This window comes from Eschrichtius robustus, chromosome 7, assembly GCF_028021215.1.
Source record: "Eschrichtius robustus isolate mEscRob2 chromosome 7, mEscRob2.pri, whole genome shotgun sequence".
Classification (NCBI taxonomy): Eukaryota; Metazoa; Chordata; class Mammalia; order Artiodactyla; family Eschrichtiidae; genus Eschrichtius; species Eschrichtius robustus.
In genome coordinates this window covers 10,603,738-10,620,503 of record NC_090830.1, presented here as the reverse complement: position 1 = coordinate 10,620,503, position 16,766 = coordinate 10,603,738, and the positions used below count along the sequence as shown (strand labels likewise).

Here is a 16,766-nt window from a genome sequence, read left to right as displayed (position 1 = left end):
TTGGCCTATCTTTCAAAACTGAGCATTGGGTATTTTTAATGTAAGTAATGTGATGTTATATATGTACATTCTAATTGCACGTTTTAGGAATAAACAAAATCCGTATTTCGGTAACTGAGTGTATTTATAAAATGAAAACCTATCAAAATACACTTTTTCACTGAGAAAAATAAATAAAACACACAAATGGATCTACACAAAGTAAAAATTAACTTTGGTAGATTTCAGTGTAGGACAGTCCATAACAAGCTTATTTGCCCTTACGCCCCCAGAGCTGATCATCTTCCAAGTTAAGATTTTAAAAATATTTTTTAATTGAGATTATTATGTTGACATTTATTTCTCATTCCACATCATCTTCAGCCAAGCTCTGAGCACTGACAATTCTCTGAAAGAGAAAAGAATTTTTAATTTTTAGAAGTATGATAAGCATTTAATCAGGATTCTAAGTTCAACATAAAATGCTCTTTGTATCAAATCTCTGAATCAAATCTTGCTGAGGTTTACCCATACTGAGATATCAACATTTAACACTTCATACGTTGTTTTTATCTGAGAAAATAATGATCATTGTCAGTCCCATCTCAAAATTCCAGTCAACAAAGGAACCATAACATTATATCGTGTTACATGTTAGTCAATTTTGTAACTAAAACCAAAAAGGATTTAAGATTTCTTTTCACTCCCACAGGAACAAATACCAATTAGTGCTGTAGTGATCATTCTATCCTTCAAACATTTCCCTTTTCTGCCTGTAAATGGTCAGTCATTATACAAAGACATCACACTCAGGTCAATTTTCCAAAAGCACTATGCTATGCTGTCTTTCAAAAGACAGATAATCTTAGAGGATTCTGACAATTGACTGGGAACCACAGTAGTCTAAAATAAAAAAGATTAAAACTCCTTGGTTTTCCAACTCTTTCCCTTAAATCCTTTTTTTTTTAAACATCTTCAATGGAGTATAACTGCTTTACAATGTTTTGTTAGTTTCTGCTGTATAACAAAGTGAATCAGCTATATGTATACATATATCACATATATCCCCATATCTCCTCCCTCTTGAGCCTCCCTCCCACCCTCTAGGTCATCACAAAGCACCGAGCTGATCTCCCTGTGCTATGCGGCTGCTTCCCACTAGCTATCGGTTTTACATTTGGTAGTGTATATATGTCCATGCCACTCTCTCACTTCATCTCAGCTTACCCTTCCCCACCCCACGTCCTCAAGTCCATTCTCTACGTCTGTGTCTTTATTCCTGTTCTGCCCCTAGGTTCATCAGAACCATTTTTTTTTTTTTTAAGATTCCATATATATGTGTTAGTATACGGTATTTGGTTTTCTCGTTCTGACTTACTACACTCTGTATGGCAGACTCTAGGTCCATTCCCTTAAATCTTTAGAACCTCTTTCTTTTCAGTCCCTTTCCAATCTAGATGAGTTAAGGTGAGTTTAAAGAATTGTAAAGATGAGTTTAAAGAATTAACCAGTCATTTTACTAATTTTTAATTATATCAACGATGAAAATTCATTTAATAGACATGATATTCCAAAAAGTAGATTCATTCAGGCTCCTTGAGAAGGATTTAAATTGAATGGAATGCATTTTAATAAACTCTTAAGTTATGCTTAATCTCTTATTTAAATGGGATGTAATTGAATAGCTCCAAACTTGAAGCCCACCTCAGTAGAAGCAGAGACACTGGGTGGGGCCTTCAGACAAGTGAGATCAGAGGGAACCCATAGCCCTTTTTGATCTGATTTCCAAGCTATGCCATCTTGGCTCCTCTGTCCTCTGCCAGGCCCCTTAACTGAATGCGTGGTTTCACACAAGAGGCAGAAAGCTAGGTTCAGAAAGTAGCTGGGAGTGGCCTGAATTTGATGATTTGAATACTAAGGCCTGAGATTTAACACTAAGAGACATATTTCCTAATCGACCTCTTGGGCACAATCACTAGATTTTATGCCCCCTCATTTGGATGCTTTTCTCTTAGGGAAGAAAATGTCAAGCACTGACATCTCCTGTACTATTTTCATTACATGCAGGAGAGTTTCATGATGTCATCATGTTCGCTAGGCTCCTTTGTAAAATGCCAACGTCCCTAAACATTTAACTCTCAGATTCTACTCACTTATTTCATAACATTTCAAATCTTTACCTGACTAATTGTTGGGAGCTTAGTCAGAAGCATCTGGAACACTGGTGGCGGAAGAGTCTGCTGCAACACTTGCAGTAGCTGCTGTGGCTGTCCACACACAGCAATCGCGTTTGTCAGATGGTCCACACCCTTCTCATATTCACCTGGAAGATTTACGTAAACATAACATGAGACTGGAAAAGCCTTTGCCTCTGTCCAAAACTCAACCCTGAAGTCTTCACTGTATCTCCAAGTGATAATGACCAAAAACACTGTGCAAGTAAAACCTAGAAAATATAGTGCACTCGTGTATAACTGATTAAGAAGCCATTACCAAGAATGAGTCAGATTATATGCACTGATATTGAAGGGACTCCAACACACATACAAAGGGGGGAAAATAAGGTACAGAAATGTCCAAGTTAAAAAAAAAAAAGAAATGTCCAAGTTTATTACTATTTATATACTAAGAATCCATAAGAAATTGCTAACAATGAAACAATATTTTCTATGAGAAAAGAGAACTGGAAGATTGGGGGACTGAGGCAGACAGGCCCAATTTCGCTTTAAACGAACCCCTTATCCTATATGAATATCGCACGTAAGCAGACACCCTAAAGGCCTTTAATCTCTTCTGAACCTAGTCATCACTGGCAGTCGTCCTCTCTGCGGATCCAACAGCAAACAATGCCAAACAAGCCTGGATACATTGATACGTGTATAGGACCTCCATCGCAGTCGACTTGCCATCTTGAGCTTCCTTCACAGGTGATGGTGCTACAACTTTTGCTGACCTGACAGCCAGGTATCAAGTGGTATGTTTTCTAATACCAACAGCACTGGAAGTATCATATAATCCCTTTATGACACAGCAGAGGAAGAACAAGCCAAGCGTTACAAGATGGAAGTCGCCATTTGGCATGAAACGCTGCTGTGTCGAGCAGAATGCTCTCCCCTCCCCAGTGCCTAGGCCCCCTCTCAGGGAGTTCAAGGTGCAGCCTGAAGAAGACGTGAAAACGTTTCCCTGATTGGTAGCTAACTCATCTTCTGTTGTAGGCTTTTTCATTGGTTCTCCTACTCACTTATTTTTAATCTTAGTTTGTTAGCAATTTAATGTAGGGACTGTGCCATTTGTAACTCTTTCCGTGAAACTGAACAAATTCTGATTATGTCAAGAAATTATTTCCTGAGCTTCTGGGTTGGTGAATACATCAAAGTACTAGGAGGGTGGCACCTCCAGAGAAGGCATGAAAGTTCCCCACCCCTTAACCCTATGCATCTCTTCCATCTGGCTGCTGCTGAGTAGTATCATTTATAATAAACCAAAAAAATAAAAATTAAATTAAACTTAAAAAAAAAAAAAAAAAACAAATATAATAAACCAGTAAACAAAGTTTTCCAACCTGAGTAAGAATGTGACCAAATAAGGGACTAAAGACTGGTAAATGAGAAAGAACTGCCTGCTACCTAGCATTTTCACTTGAAGTATTCAAACTGAAGAAAGCATTAACTCTACAAAGAAGCATTAAAAATGGAAAATGTAAGACTTAGGTCTTCCACATAGGATGGGACTTCCATCGGGGACACAATGGCTCCACTGACTTGGAAATTAAGATGCCACATGGCCACTGAATCCTCATGCCACTGAACTTACAGGCAATAGATGGGATCACACTGTTGTCTGAGGATATGAATTCTGATTATTAAACGGAAATAGAGTGGCTATACCAGAGTGGTACGTGTAGAACACAGGGGATCCTCTGAGACACCTCCTAAAACTTCTAAACACACTGGAAACCACTCATGAACCACAGCAATTCAGCGCAAGATAAACAAACCGTCTCCTCTCTGCCCTTGCAGCTTCGATTCCATTGACATATCCTGAGACGAGATCTTGCTCAGCTAATCGACTATGCTTACGGAAGAGCCCTGGACGAAGGAGGCCTTGCCAAGCAATGAAGCTCACTGCCTAAGCTGCTATGCTTTCTCATGGCTTACTTTTCCCAAATTCTAACCACCCGAGTTTTCTACCTCGGGCTGGGTTGGTAGATTCCACCAGAAGAAAAGGCAGCTTGGCAGCTGAGTGAAGTACCCCTCTGGGTGTGCTGGGCTGAAACGGGAACAACACAAGCTTGGGAAAAAGAACAACTCTTCCCTATCCTTCCTTGACACCCCCCCATCCCCCCACCACCATGAGTTAACGTTTCTTTTCCATCTGGATCTAAAGGCTCAAGACAAATAGACAGATGCCCACAGTACATGGATCTCCAATATAACCCAAAGATACGCTCTATCCTTAGACACATATCATTATACATGCTTATTTTTCTTTTCAGATATTAAAGTAATATAATCATAGCCTCTCAAATGATCCTTATGAGGATTTAAGTGCTTTACCTTGCCCTATGATTAAACTTCATATTTTTCTTATATTGTGAAAAAAGTCAATTATTTCTTAACAAGACATTTCCATTTTAATTTATAAATATTAGCAGCTTACTATACCATTCAAATAAAAAACAATTACTGCCTCCCTTACCTCCCTCAAGAATTATTTCTTATGAAACAGGAGACATGATAAAAAGTAATGATATCACCATCGTAAACCTTTAATCTCTCCCCATAAAAAAAAAGAAAAAAAAAAACCCCACAAATGACCTGCATCATGTAGTTCAATACTATCTAAATCTATTATAACAGTGAGAATAAGAAAAACAAGTTGACACTTGATACTATTTTTATTAATGACAGCAACTACTTCAAAGCTACTTTGAGATAAAAGTTAACTTGACAGTAGAAATATTTATAAATACTTCTGATCAGGTAAATTAACCTTCTCTGGGACTTATTATATTAGCCATTCCTTCCTATAAGTACTAGAAAAGACCTGAAGATTAGATGGAGTTGAGGGAATTATACTCCCAGATATTCTTTCAGTTACTATTTATATATTACACTATGACTGTATTCTCTAAAGTACTTAAAAGCAACCTCATTTGTAGAGATTACTTATTGTCCTCATATTATTAAATGTCTCATATTATTAAATGCCTAAAAACTTGTCTTGAAATATTTACAGTATCTTCTAAAAAAAATAGCCACACTACATTAAAAAAGCCCCTCATCACCATAAGTTTATATTAGTGTGAAGAATTTTATCTTGTTTCCTAGTCTTTTAATGAATATTAATTACCTTGAGCTAGTAACTCTTCACCAAGCTGTATTTCTTCGAGGAAGAATTTCTGAACGGCTTCAGCATCTTTAAGGTCAGGTAACTGTTTAGAAATAGAATATCTAGTAACTGATACCAAAATTACTCCAGGGATATAAACAATACAAAAAAATCATGCCACTAAAAAAAACCTGAATAGCTCATTATGAAAACTGACAAAAAGAAATTCACTCTTCAACAACACTCGCAAGGATTAGAGGTTAGTATCTACATTCAAATAAATGCAAGAAAAAATACTTTTTGATCAAACCGGTATTTGTTCTTAGAAAACTGAATCAAACCCAAAGTAAAAAGTAAAGAGTACACTTATCTTTACCGTAAAATATGCACTTTACAATTTATACTATTTTTTGATGGTCATTATTATAGATTTTTATATAACTATAATCAATTTGTTCTCTTCATCCAACACTGTCTTGTATAGATTTTACACGCATCTATAAGATTAGCTATTTTTAAATAGCAATAGAACATACCATTGAGGAATATATGACTGCATAATAATGATCTATCTGTTGGGCATGTGAGCTGCTTCTAATTTTTTTGCTATTACAAACAAACAGCTTTATTTAAATAATTTTGCATTTCTGCGTTTTTGTTTTATAGTTTGTTACATATTACCAGATTGAATGATTATGGTAATGATTATGGTATGGTGATTATAGCCACCAGCTATATGCATTATCTTTTTAAAAAATGTAAAACAAGTATTTAAAAAGTCCCTTTTGATTTAAAAACCTAGACTTCTATTAATGGAAGTTTTTAGTTCTTGATTATTATTATATATGCTCTTATTACCAACATAGGTGAAAAAATTTAAATTTCTAAAAGTGGAGGCATCTTTCATTGACTACCCCAGCACATGGCAAGAATATGATTATACCTGAATCTAAAAACACACACTGATGCACATGGCTATACAGGCATAGAGATATTTTATTGTGCTTCACTTCATTACACTTCTCATATACTGTGCTGTTCCCTGTGTCAAGCGAGTCTATCGGTGCCATTTTTCCAACAGCATTATTTTTTAATTAAGGTATGTACAGTTATTTTAGACATGATGCTACGCACACTTAATACAGTATAATGTAAACACAACTTTTATATGCACCGGGAAACCAAAAAAAAAAATTTCATGTGACTCGCTTTACTGACGTCCCTTTACTGCAGTGGTCTGGAACCAAACCTGCAGTATCTCTGAGGTATGCCTGCAATATATCCATTTTCCTATATCCTTAGAAAGAAAAGGCTACTGAAAACATAATGAAGATATTACGTATTTCAGAAAGGTAGTTTGGAGATAATGGGAAAACAAAGTGGTCACCTCCAAGTTTCGCCTCACTATTATCACATCCAGTCAGCTAGCTGTGTTAAATTACTCAAATGTAACATTTATTGATTTAATTTTTTCATTGCTTCAACTTGCTTTAAAAAGAACCACTACTGATCCAGTAGGTCCAAGTGCTGGGCATGCAGACAATGGAACTAATTTCAATAAAACAGAAAAGCTGTATGCACAATGATTAACATTTACTTTCTTAATTTACTTACACATGTCACACATTGTTTTATAAAGCAGATAAACCTATGTAGTCATTAAAAATAATCATGAACACAGGCTCTATGAAAAGAAAAAAATGAATAAGAAGATTTATGTCTACATTTACGTATTACAAGGTAAAAATTTGACAGGTGGTGGGATTTTGGATCAGTGGGTGTGAATAATCTCATGTAATTTTCAAAATGAATAACGTGGCTCTTTTAAAGAAAGTTTGTAGGAAGGAAAATTAAATTAATAATAAATGTTTTATTTTATTATTTTGCAGCAGCTAAGTGAGAAAGTTTGAACTTTTTAGTATAAATGTCTTCTGGGCCTATCATCTTACCACCCCTTAAATATTGCTCGCAAAGTAAGTTATGAGCTATGATGGCCGACAAAGGGAAAATAAGGAAGGACTGGAAAATCTGCAGTTGAACAGAGTTAATAAGTGCTCTTAAAAACAACAAATTATATTTTAAAACAGAAAATCAATGTCTGATACCAATTAGCATTCTCAAAATACACATTTGAAGTAGACTGTAAAATAATTGTTTCTCTAAAAGAGATTATTACCTTGGAGAGTCCAGCTCTCTCCTTGGCAAGCTTCTGTTTCTTTCTTCCTGCAAGAAAGGTAATATTTTCATTTCATCATTATTAAAATGGGAATCAAAGGAAGTCTAAATGCTGTGGCAGTCATTCATTCTATTTGCAAAACATGCCTGACTCAAGCTCTCTTCTTGTGATTGGTCAGGGTCATAAAAATAGTTCTGGTCAATGAGCTATGGACAATAGGACATTTCTGGGCAGGAGCGCTTTCCTTCCCTCTCGGGCACCAGGATCAGTCAGCAGTTTACAAGATGGAGACAGTTCCAGCAGCTGGGTCTCTTGAGTAATTATCATAAGCAAAGCAAGCCTCTCCTCCCACCTTCAACCTACACAGGGCATGAAACATGAACAAGACTCAAGCCACTGTTGTTTCGGAGCTTTATTGCTGAAATATAACAGATTCTGTCTTTACTGACTTTTGAAAACTACCTGGCATTCTTAAATAGGGAAAAAAACAAAACAACAACAAAAACAAAAAACAAAACCAACAAAACCCCCAGCATTTGACAGTTTTCTTTAAAAAAAAAAAAAAGCATAGCTTTTATGCATTTGGCAAAAATAAGAGGGAAGAAGGGTAGCACTCAGAAATGATTCTTAATTCAACTACTGCCAGCTAGTTAAGAAAAAAAAACCCTCTGCCTAAAGTCTGTAAGTTGTTTTGGTTTGTTTGTTTTTTTGATATGAAATAGCAATACTACACATCTTAGGAGTAAGTGATGTTGTTTAAATCTGTTAGTCAACCCTTAAGACCAAATCAATAATAGGACACTAACAGTATTTTAAGTTGTTGTTTAATTGTACACCCTGTGTGAAAAGTGTTGGCACAAGGAAGCTCGGGCTTCCTTTATATTCCAGATCTTCCAAAGACTAGCAGTGTGACCTTGGGCAAGTTACAGTTAACTGGTGTCTCTCCTTCTCTGTATGTAACAACTGGTTTATGAACAATACCTGCTTCAGAGTTGATATGAGGATTAAATGAGTTAATGTATTTTTAAACAGTGCCTGGTTGGTATCCTGAGATATAAGCATTCAGTGTACTGAGACAGTGCAAATGTCCTCTTAAAACCTTAAAGCATTCTATAAATCTAAATTTCAATACATGACTAAAGAGGCAGTGACCTGTTTGCCTAAGTGCAGACAGATGGTTAATTTACTGCGGTCAGGGAACCTTTTCTTATCTACACTTACTAGGTTTAACCACACCAGTGTCTCTGGCCAACTCTAGCCTCCAGATTACATAAAGTGCTACAACTCTAAGGCTTAAAAACTATCTTATTAGCACTTTCAACAAAAAAATATAGGTTAAAGCTATCTTACATATTAATTTGAAGACTGCCTATTTTCCCCACCAGCTGCCTTTGCTAGGTGTTCATCACTGGGCAACTGTGGGGAAACAGAATGCATAACATATTCTACCCCTAATTTGCTTAACTAAGGGTTTCGTTCAGCCCTCTTTAGGCAGAAAATAATGACGGATAACTAGACTATAGTAACTAATGACTAAGTATCACGGTACAGCCCAGTGCTGAGAGGGTACTACAACTAGAAGAGAAAGACTTCACAGAGGAACTGGACCTGGAACACTTGGATGTTAAGGGTAAGCACTTGTTTTAGATGTTACATGCCAGACACTATTCTAAATGTTATTAATTAGTTTATTTTATCCTCATAGTAACCCTTTATCATCGCCATGTTACAGCACCTCAGAAGTAAACCTGGAAAGTTTGTGGAATAAACAGAGAAAAATACAATATGCTAAGTCAGAATTATGGAAAATGATAATTAAACAGTAGAAGGAAACTTAGTTTCCAATCTTATAGGTTTTTTTTAAAAAATGGAGTGGAGAAGAACGCATGATTGTTGTTGAATGTTTGACAATTACCAAATTTTAAGATCGCTTAGTTGCTTTAAATTTACAGCTGTTAAGATTAAAATTGTGGCTTTAATTTATAAGACAATTAACTTGTATAAATTTCCAGCTATAAGATTAAAATTCTGGCTTTACTTTTATAAGATAATTAACTTGTTACATTAACTTATTTTCAGGGACAGTACCAAATAGGATCTGTGTGACAAGAGGACACAGAACACACTGAAAAACCAAGGAGTTACACATTCAATCAGCAAATCGACTCAATATTCGCCAGAAATCCGTCCAAAGTGCTACTGTGTAAACCTAACAAGTTAAAACAGACTAAAAAAAACACATAAAATATGAACTTACAAAAAGCCCCAAATCTAAATCATTCTTAAAGCATTCATTTAAATGAGAAGATTACTCAATATATCTTAAAATGATGAATCATTTTACACAGTGCTGTATAATGAAAAACATCTGTAGCTGGCACTATAATTTGTAGATTAATTTTCGTTTATTAGTGATTATTTAGATATAAATTATGCTGTAGGAGTTCTGGTAATCTGCTCTTACTAATGGAAGGTTAAAAAAAAAAAACTGAATAAATTAGAATCCCAGATCTAACCTCAAACCTATTTTAAACATTTTAAGTCTCTTTTCCTTAAAAAAAAAAAAAAAAAAAAAACCACAAAACAAAACCCCAGAAACACTGATTTGAGAAACGCTGCCCTTTTATTACAGATGTAAATATTCTATTAGGAATTAGGTTAGAAAAACACAAAATTAAACTAAACTGAAATCAATTTCGCTCCACAAATACAAAACGCCCTCAAGTTCTTAAAATCGGTCAACCATACAGACTTTGAACAGACTGCAAAATTACTCTGAATAAGGTTTACTTGGTAAAGAAAATATCAAATAATTATATTCATAAACAATCTTTAGCGTTCATCCATTACCGTGTGCCAGGGGTACTGTACTAAACTCTACATTATACTATTTTACAACAGAGGAAAACTAAAGGTTGAAATCCGTTGCCCAAGGGTTATTCAGCTACTAATTCAAGCCTGACCACTTAAGTCAGCAGGACACTGCTGAAACTAGAAAAAAAATTTATGAATTGAGAATGATGGAAAAGAAATTCTGAAAATAACAGATTTCTCAATTTGTTCAAAACGATAGTTTCATGATTTCTTCAACCAAAAATTCATTTTCTCAAGGTTTAACAACAGGACTGTAGTGTTTCCAGAGGGAAAAAAAGTTAATCCATTCTTTACAGAGCTCTGCATCCACGCCATCACCCCCCAGCTATTTCTGAAACTACAGGAAAATTATCTAAATTCCAACAGTTACACTTACAGCCAGCATTTACAGGGCCTTCTCCATGTCAGGAATGGTGGTAGGCACCTCAAACATTTTAATCTTCACAAAACCAACTAGAGGCATTACCTGATTTTGCAAGCTAAGAAAATTACGACTCAGCCCAAGATTATGGTGCTAATCTGTGACTAACCTGGGCCAGGAAAACTCAGTGTCTGAATCCAAAACAGCACTATTTCCATTACTCCACCTAACCATAAATAAAATAAATTATCTCCATACCCCTTTCTTCCTGAGACACGAGAGCCAAAATCAGATATCATATTGTAGATGATATAAGAGCACTTTTTCCAGTAAGGTAGTCACTAGCCACGTGTGACTACAGAACACGTGAAATGCCTTATTTTAGCTTAATTAAGCGGTAAATCATTAAATAGGATAATCACTTCTTCATACTTCCTGGGCTTTAATAACTTACATATAAATTCTAATTTTAGGAACTGTTTTGACTGAGCGATCTAGGTAAGTTACAAAAGTTATTTTTTAATGCAACAAATTTGCCCTTCTATTGCTGCAAACGAGCATACCTCCGAAATTCAAAGATCACAAAGGTTTTGGTGACACGATTCCCCTCTTGTAAATCTCTCTTAAAAGATGTCGCAGGTATGAAATAAGACTGAGCCACAGGAGAAGCAAAGCCCTTTGGACTCCCCTGCAATCTCTATAGCATTCACTCATATCTTGGAAGCCTTTAGAACGAAGCTACCAAGAGGGTTTAAGAATGCAACCTTATCGTTTGAGAACGATACCGAGCTGGATTTGCAGATTTGGTCTCAAGCGCAAATTCGTAAAATACAAAAAAACCCCGCGACTTTCGAGCTAGAAATAGAGGTTTAGAAAGATCAACAGCAAAAAGGACCACAACCCCTCGCCCTAAATCATAATACAAACAAATATGCATCTACACGGCGAAAATGTTTGGGGAAAACAAAATGGGAAAGCTCGCTCCTCCAAAATGGAGGGACTCGTGCGGGGCACAAGGGCCGGGAGCAGCCCTGGGAGCGCGCGGCCAGCGCCATCACCTTTCTCTGGCTTGTTCGCTCGCCGCCCCAGACCCGGCAGCACCACGCGGTCGGCCAGCACGCGGCGGCCCGGCGAGGAGCAGGAGGGGATGGGGACGCCGGGGTCGGGTGGGGAGGCATCAGGCCCAGGGGACCCACTCACGTTCCCGCAGCCTGTTCTTGAAGTTGGGGTCACTCCGTCTCTTGCGGTCGAAGTAAATGCAGTACCCGATGAAAAGGGCCCCGCACACGCCGGCGGCGATGGCGCTGTTCCGGCCCACCATCTTCTCTCCAACGAGGAGTGGGGTCGGCGGCGGGGCCCGCAAAGCTGCCGTTGCCTCAGAAACCTCGGAGCGGACTGCGCCGCTCAGTCCCGAAGCCCGCCGCGAGGGACGCGGAAAGGCGGAGCATGCGTCACTTCCGGCCCCTGTGGCCGAGGCCCTCGGGGATGTCCGCAGCAGTGCCTGAGCGGAGACTCCCGCGCTGCTTCTGCGCCTGCGCAGGGGCTTGGGCGCCGCCGCCGCTGTCGCTGCCGCTGTTCGCGTAGGAGTCGGGATTTTGCGGGAGGCCGCGCACTCCCTTAAGAGCCACTGAGCGTGATGTAACCAGGGCGGCACGTGGCGGTCGTGCGCACACTCCAAAGCGTGTGTAGCTGACCTCCCCGTGTCAAAGAAGGAAGGTCGCTGACCACAAATGCTTCATCTTTTTATAGAATGCAGGTAACCCGTGACTCTTCATTTTAATTGAATTTGCTTTTCAAGTTCAGTCACAATCCATTGTGCCCCAAGGACCATAATGTAGTGATACGATTTCAAAATGATGTTACAGTATAGCCTCAGGAGTGGAAGAAAATTAAATGGAGCGATTCCTGGAAAAGTGTAACGGTTAAGAGATTGAAGGAAAAAAATAGAAAACGTTGAGTTGTCAAGTTGTCATAGCCACTGAAAACATTATGTATGTAGTTTAAAGAGGCAGAGGCGGGATCCTCTTAAAACCTTGGAGTGATAGGCATGTGTTATTCATAGTGGATCCTGACAGTTTAGGCTAAGGAGATGGTTCATGATGGGGTCTGGCCAGACCTGAAGAACCAGGGTTGTGATTAGAGGGTTGGGACTTGATCCAGGTTCTATCAGCCCTGTTTCTTGGGATAAGAGGGAAAGGAGGCTGGAGATCAACTTCAGGGAGTTCAACTTCATGACCTACACAGTGAAGCCCAAATAAAAGCTCTGAACACAGAAGCATGTAAGCTTCCCAGGTTGGCACTGCTCTGTGTAGTTACACATCAGTGTGCCGTGCGCTAGGAGGGGGAAGTTTTGGTCTCCACAGGGAGGGAACAGAAGCTTTGAATTTGGGACTCTCCCAGACCTCTCCCTGTGCCCCTCGTCTTTCCCTTTGGCTGGTTGTTTTTTGGTTTTTGCCCCACGGGACTTGTAGGATCTCAGTTCCCCGATCAGGGATGGAACCCAGGCCCTTGGCAGTGAACGCACTGAGTCCTAAACACTGGACCGCCAAGGAAGTCCCTGGCTGGGTTTTTTGTTTGTTTTTTTGTTTTTATTTTTGGCTGTGTTGGGTCTTCGTTGGTGTGCGCAGGCTTTCTCTAGTTGCGGTGTGTGGGCTTCTCACTGCGGTGGCTTCTCTTGTTGGGGAGCACGGGCTCTAGGCGTGCGGGCTTCAGTAGTTGTGGCTTGGGGGCTCTAGAGTGCAGGCTCAGTAGTTGTGGCGCACGGGCTTAGTTGCTCTGCTGCATGTGGGATCTTTCCGGACCAGGGCTCGAACCGTGTCCCCTGCATTGGCAGGCGGATTCTCAACCACTGTGCCACCCGGGAAGACCCCTGGCTGGTTTGGATTTATATCCTTTTGCTATAATAAAACTGTAATCGTAAGTATAGCATGTTCTTGAGTTCTGAGTCCTTACAGTGAGTTATTGAACCTGAGAGGGTAGTAGGAACCTCCAAATTAGTAGCTGGCTGGTCAGAAGAGTGGCCTGGAGACACCACCCCTCCCCCACACGTGTGACTGGTGCATGAGGGCAGTCTTGTCGGGGACTGTCCACTTAACCTATTTAGTTTGGCTCAACTCTGGGGTAGTTGGTGTCAGAAGTTATTGCAAGGGTACTTATGGAAACATGTAGCTGGAGCTCCTAACCTAGTCCAAAAGCCTAGGAGAGCCCTTCTGCCTGGACCTGAGACCCTATAAAAGACTGGAAATTAGATCAAAGGTACATGTGCATTGCCAGGACTGCGGTGGGGTGTAAAGGGGCATATGCACCAAAGCAAAGCAAATGATTGAGATCAGAGGATTGCACACAACAGGAAAAAAAAAGCTTTTCCTTATATCCTGCACACATACAGGTTCTTCCTATCCCAAAAAGTGCACCTCAACTGATACAGGTATGTCCTGAGCCTCAGGGGTGTTGGGACAGACCCTCACAAGGCCACACAGATGACATGAGGCCTCTTGGAAATTTGAGACTGTGTCCATTAAATTATGACTCTGAACAAAGAACATGCTGTTCTTCTGTATCCCTGTGTTGTACAGAGTAAATGCCATGTAGATGTGAGGTCACTGCTATGAGTCCAATAAACCAGGCAACACATTTATACAAAGCACAGTTAGTGCAACACCCGTGCTTTTGACTCTCTCAACCACCCTACAGTTTTTAATACTTTTTTTTTTTACATTTGTAAAATACCTATAAGCATAGAATCCTGAAACAGAAACAGCCTGGAAATCCCTGAGGCATGTTGCTTGTGAGTGGAATCATTAATGGGTTGTGGAATGACCTTAGTGGACCATCACCAGTGTTTTAAATAAAATAGGATAAAAAATATCAGATGGCAACACATGTAGTAAGGACCGGTACTGTCTTGTGAAACTTGTGTGTCAGTTAAATATACCAGTGTTTGTACTGATCACAGTGTAAAATTAAAGCTACTGCAGATCACAGTCAAAAAAGAGGGAAACCACTGATCTAGTGCAAGCCCCTTATTTCACCAATCAGGATATTTAGATAAAGAGGTTGAGAGGCTTGTCCAAGGTCATGCATGCACAGCCAGAGAGATGGGTCAAGAATCAGATGTCCTTACACCCCACTCCAGGGCTCTTTACATGAAAACCTAAAGACCAACACTCTATGTTAAGGACACTAAAATTATATCTATTTATATACACTAAAAAGCATATAAAGAATATATACACTAAAAAGAAAATACATACAGTGAAATTATAGTCCATAGAGATAGTCTACGTAGTCTACAGATAAAGCATCTTTATATAAATTTAACTGGAAATATATGCAAAAACGTTCAAGAGCTATCAAGTGACAAGTATTTACTGAACCCTACTTAATGAAAAACAAGATTCTAAGCACCATAGAAGATACTAAGCATAAAATATCCAGTCCTTGGATACAGGAAAATGGAGCTCTTTCTGCTTTCCACAGAGCTACATTTTAAAGATCCAGTAGGTTTTCCCTGTGCTACGCCCAAAAGACAGGATTTTCAAAATAATCACCAATAACTCAGTATCCCCCAGTTCTCTTAGGTAATAAGATGCGTGTATCACAGATCTGCCTACCTCAGGTCAGGCCCCTGGTTTACCACCACTCCTCCCTCCTGGATACAGGCCCAGCTCGGCAAGGTTTGTGGGAGGGGGCACCAGCTATATACCACGAGGTTAAGTCCCAAGGAAATGCAGTGGTATTCCTTCCCTTTGTTGAACTTTATACTTGGTGACTTCATTACCATACTTTTTCAGCAAATGTTTCCTTTAAACACGATTTTTTAAAAATATTGTTTCATTCTACTGAGTGACGTTAAGAATCACAAGTTTTGGCTTCCCTGGTGGCGCAGTGGTTAAGAATCTGCCTGCCAATTCAGGGGACACGGGTTCAAGCCCTGGTCCGGGAAGATCCCACATGCTGCGGAGCAACTAAGCCCGTGCGCCACAACTACTGAGCCTGCGCTCTACAGCCCGCGAGCCACAATTACTGAAGCCCGTGTGCCATAACTACTGAGCCTGCGCTCTAGAGCCCACGAGCCACAACTACTGAAGCCCGTGTGCCATAACTACTGAGCCTGCGCTCTAGAGCCCACGAGCCACAACTACTGAAGCCCGTGTGCCATAACTACTGAGCCTCCTGTGCTGTAGAGCCCGCGAGCCACAACTACTGAAGCCCGCACGCCTAGAGCCCGTGCTCCGCAACAAGAGAAGCCACCGCAACGAGAAGCCTGCGCACCACAAGAGTAGCCCCTGCTCGCCGCAACTAGAGAAAGCCCACGCACAGCAATGAAGACCCAACGCAGCCAAAAATAATAAATAAATAAAAATAAATAAATTTATATTAAAAAAAAAAGAATCACAAGTTTTCCTGGGAGAATATTTTTCAAATTAAAAAATAGAAGTAAAAATCTGCTTTATAGCCAATTTACCAAGAACTTTAATAACCAGTCTAATCACCAATTAAGAATAAGAAATCAGAGCAACATTTTATACAAAATCCCTGTTGGGTAGTTATTAGGTTGATGAAATAAAATTAAAACCCAGAACTCCACTTATCCTAAGTGCAAGAGGAAGGAAGAAAAATGAGTGGCTATTATATACCAGACCTCAAAACCTTACTTCTTAGGGATTATGATTTGACCTTAGATCAATCAGTATTCCCACTTTATTTAGATACTTTGTCTAGATACAATCAGTATTAAGGTTACTTCATTTTTCTTTAAATGTACTCACTTTTAAATTTAGTCTCATCCCAAGTACTTCTTAAAATAACTCTCTGAAGTGTTAATTATGTATTTCCAACATATGGTAAAATAATACATAACCACTAAAATTCTAAATGTTCACCCTACATCTAAAATCATCTCTCATACCATCAGCAGTATTAACATGGTGAGTGATCTGCCTACACCTTAAAACAAATGATTCAAAGGTACTATTACAATGTGAATAACTGAAAAAGTGTCCGTGTTTCACAACATGTAAAAAAATCCTGAAATTCAATACA

The 16,766-nt window shown here is 39.1% G+C and overlaps 1 protein-coding gene and 1 non-coding gene across 2 annotated transcripts; both read right to left on the bottom strand.

The window, feature by feature from the left end:
* Positions 1-290: 290 nt before the first annotated feature.
* Positions 291-12,142, bottom strand: TOMM20 (translocase of outer mitochondrial membrane 20). The gene is made up of 5 exons (XM_068547591.1): positions 11,922-12,142; positions 7,487-7,533; positions 5,332-5,413; positions 2,160-2,302; positions 291-388 (listed from the first exon to the last, which is right to left on the bottom strand). The coding sequence occupies exons 1-5, from the start codon at positions 12,040-12,042 to the stop codon at positions 344-346; spliced, it is 438 nt and encodes a 145-aa protein (XP_068403692.1). The 5' UTR covers positions 12,043-12,142; the 3' UTR covers positions 291-343.
* Positions 11,350-11,484, bottom strand: LOC137767928 (small nucleolar RNA SNORA14). Its single transcript, XR_011074615.1, has one exon. It is a non-coding gene; the product is annotated as a small nucleolar RNA SNORA14 (small nucleolar RNA).
* Positions 12,143-16,766: the final 4,624 nt, after the last annotated feature.

Coding starts and splice junctions, on each gene's coding strand:
- TOMM20 (XM_068547591.1), bottom strand. CDS start 12,042: ATGGTGGGCCGGAACAGCGCCATCGCCGCCGGCGTGTGCGGGGCCCTT. Junction 7,534..11,921: donor CAAGAACAGGCTGCGGGAAC/GTGAGTGGGTCC, acceptor CCTTTCTTGCAG/GAAGAAAGAAACAGAAGCTT. Junction 2,303..5,331: donor TGAAGAGTTACTAGCTCAAG/GTAATTAATATT, acceptor TAAATCTTCCAG/GTGAATATGAGAAGGGTGTG.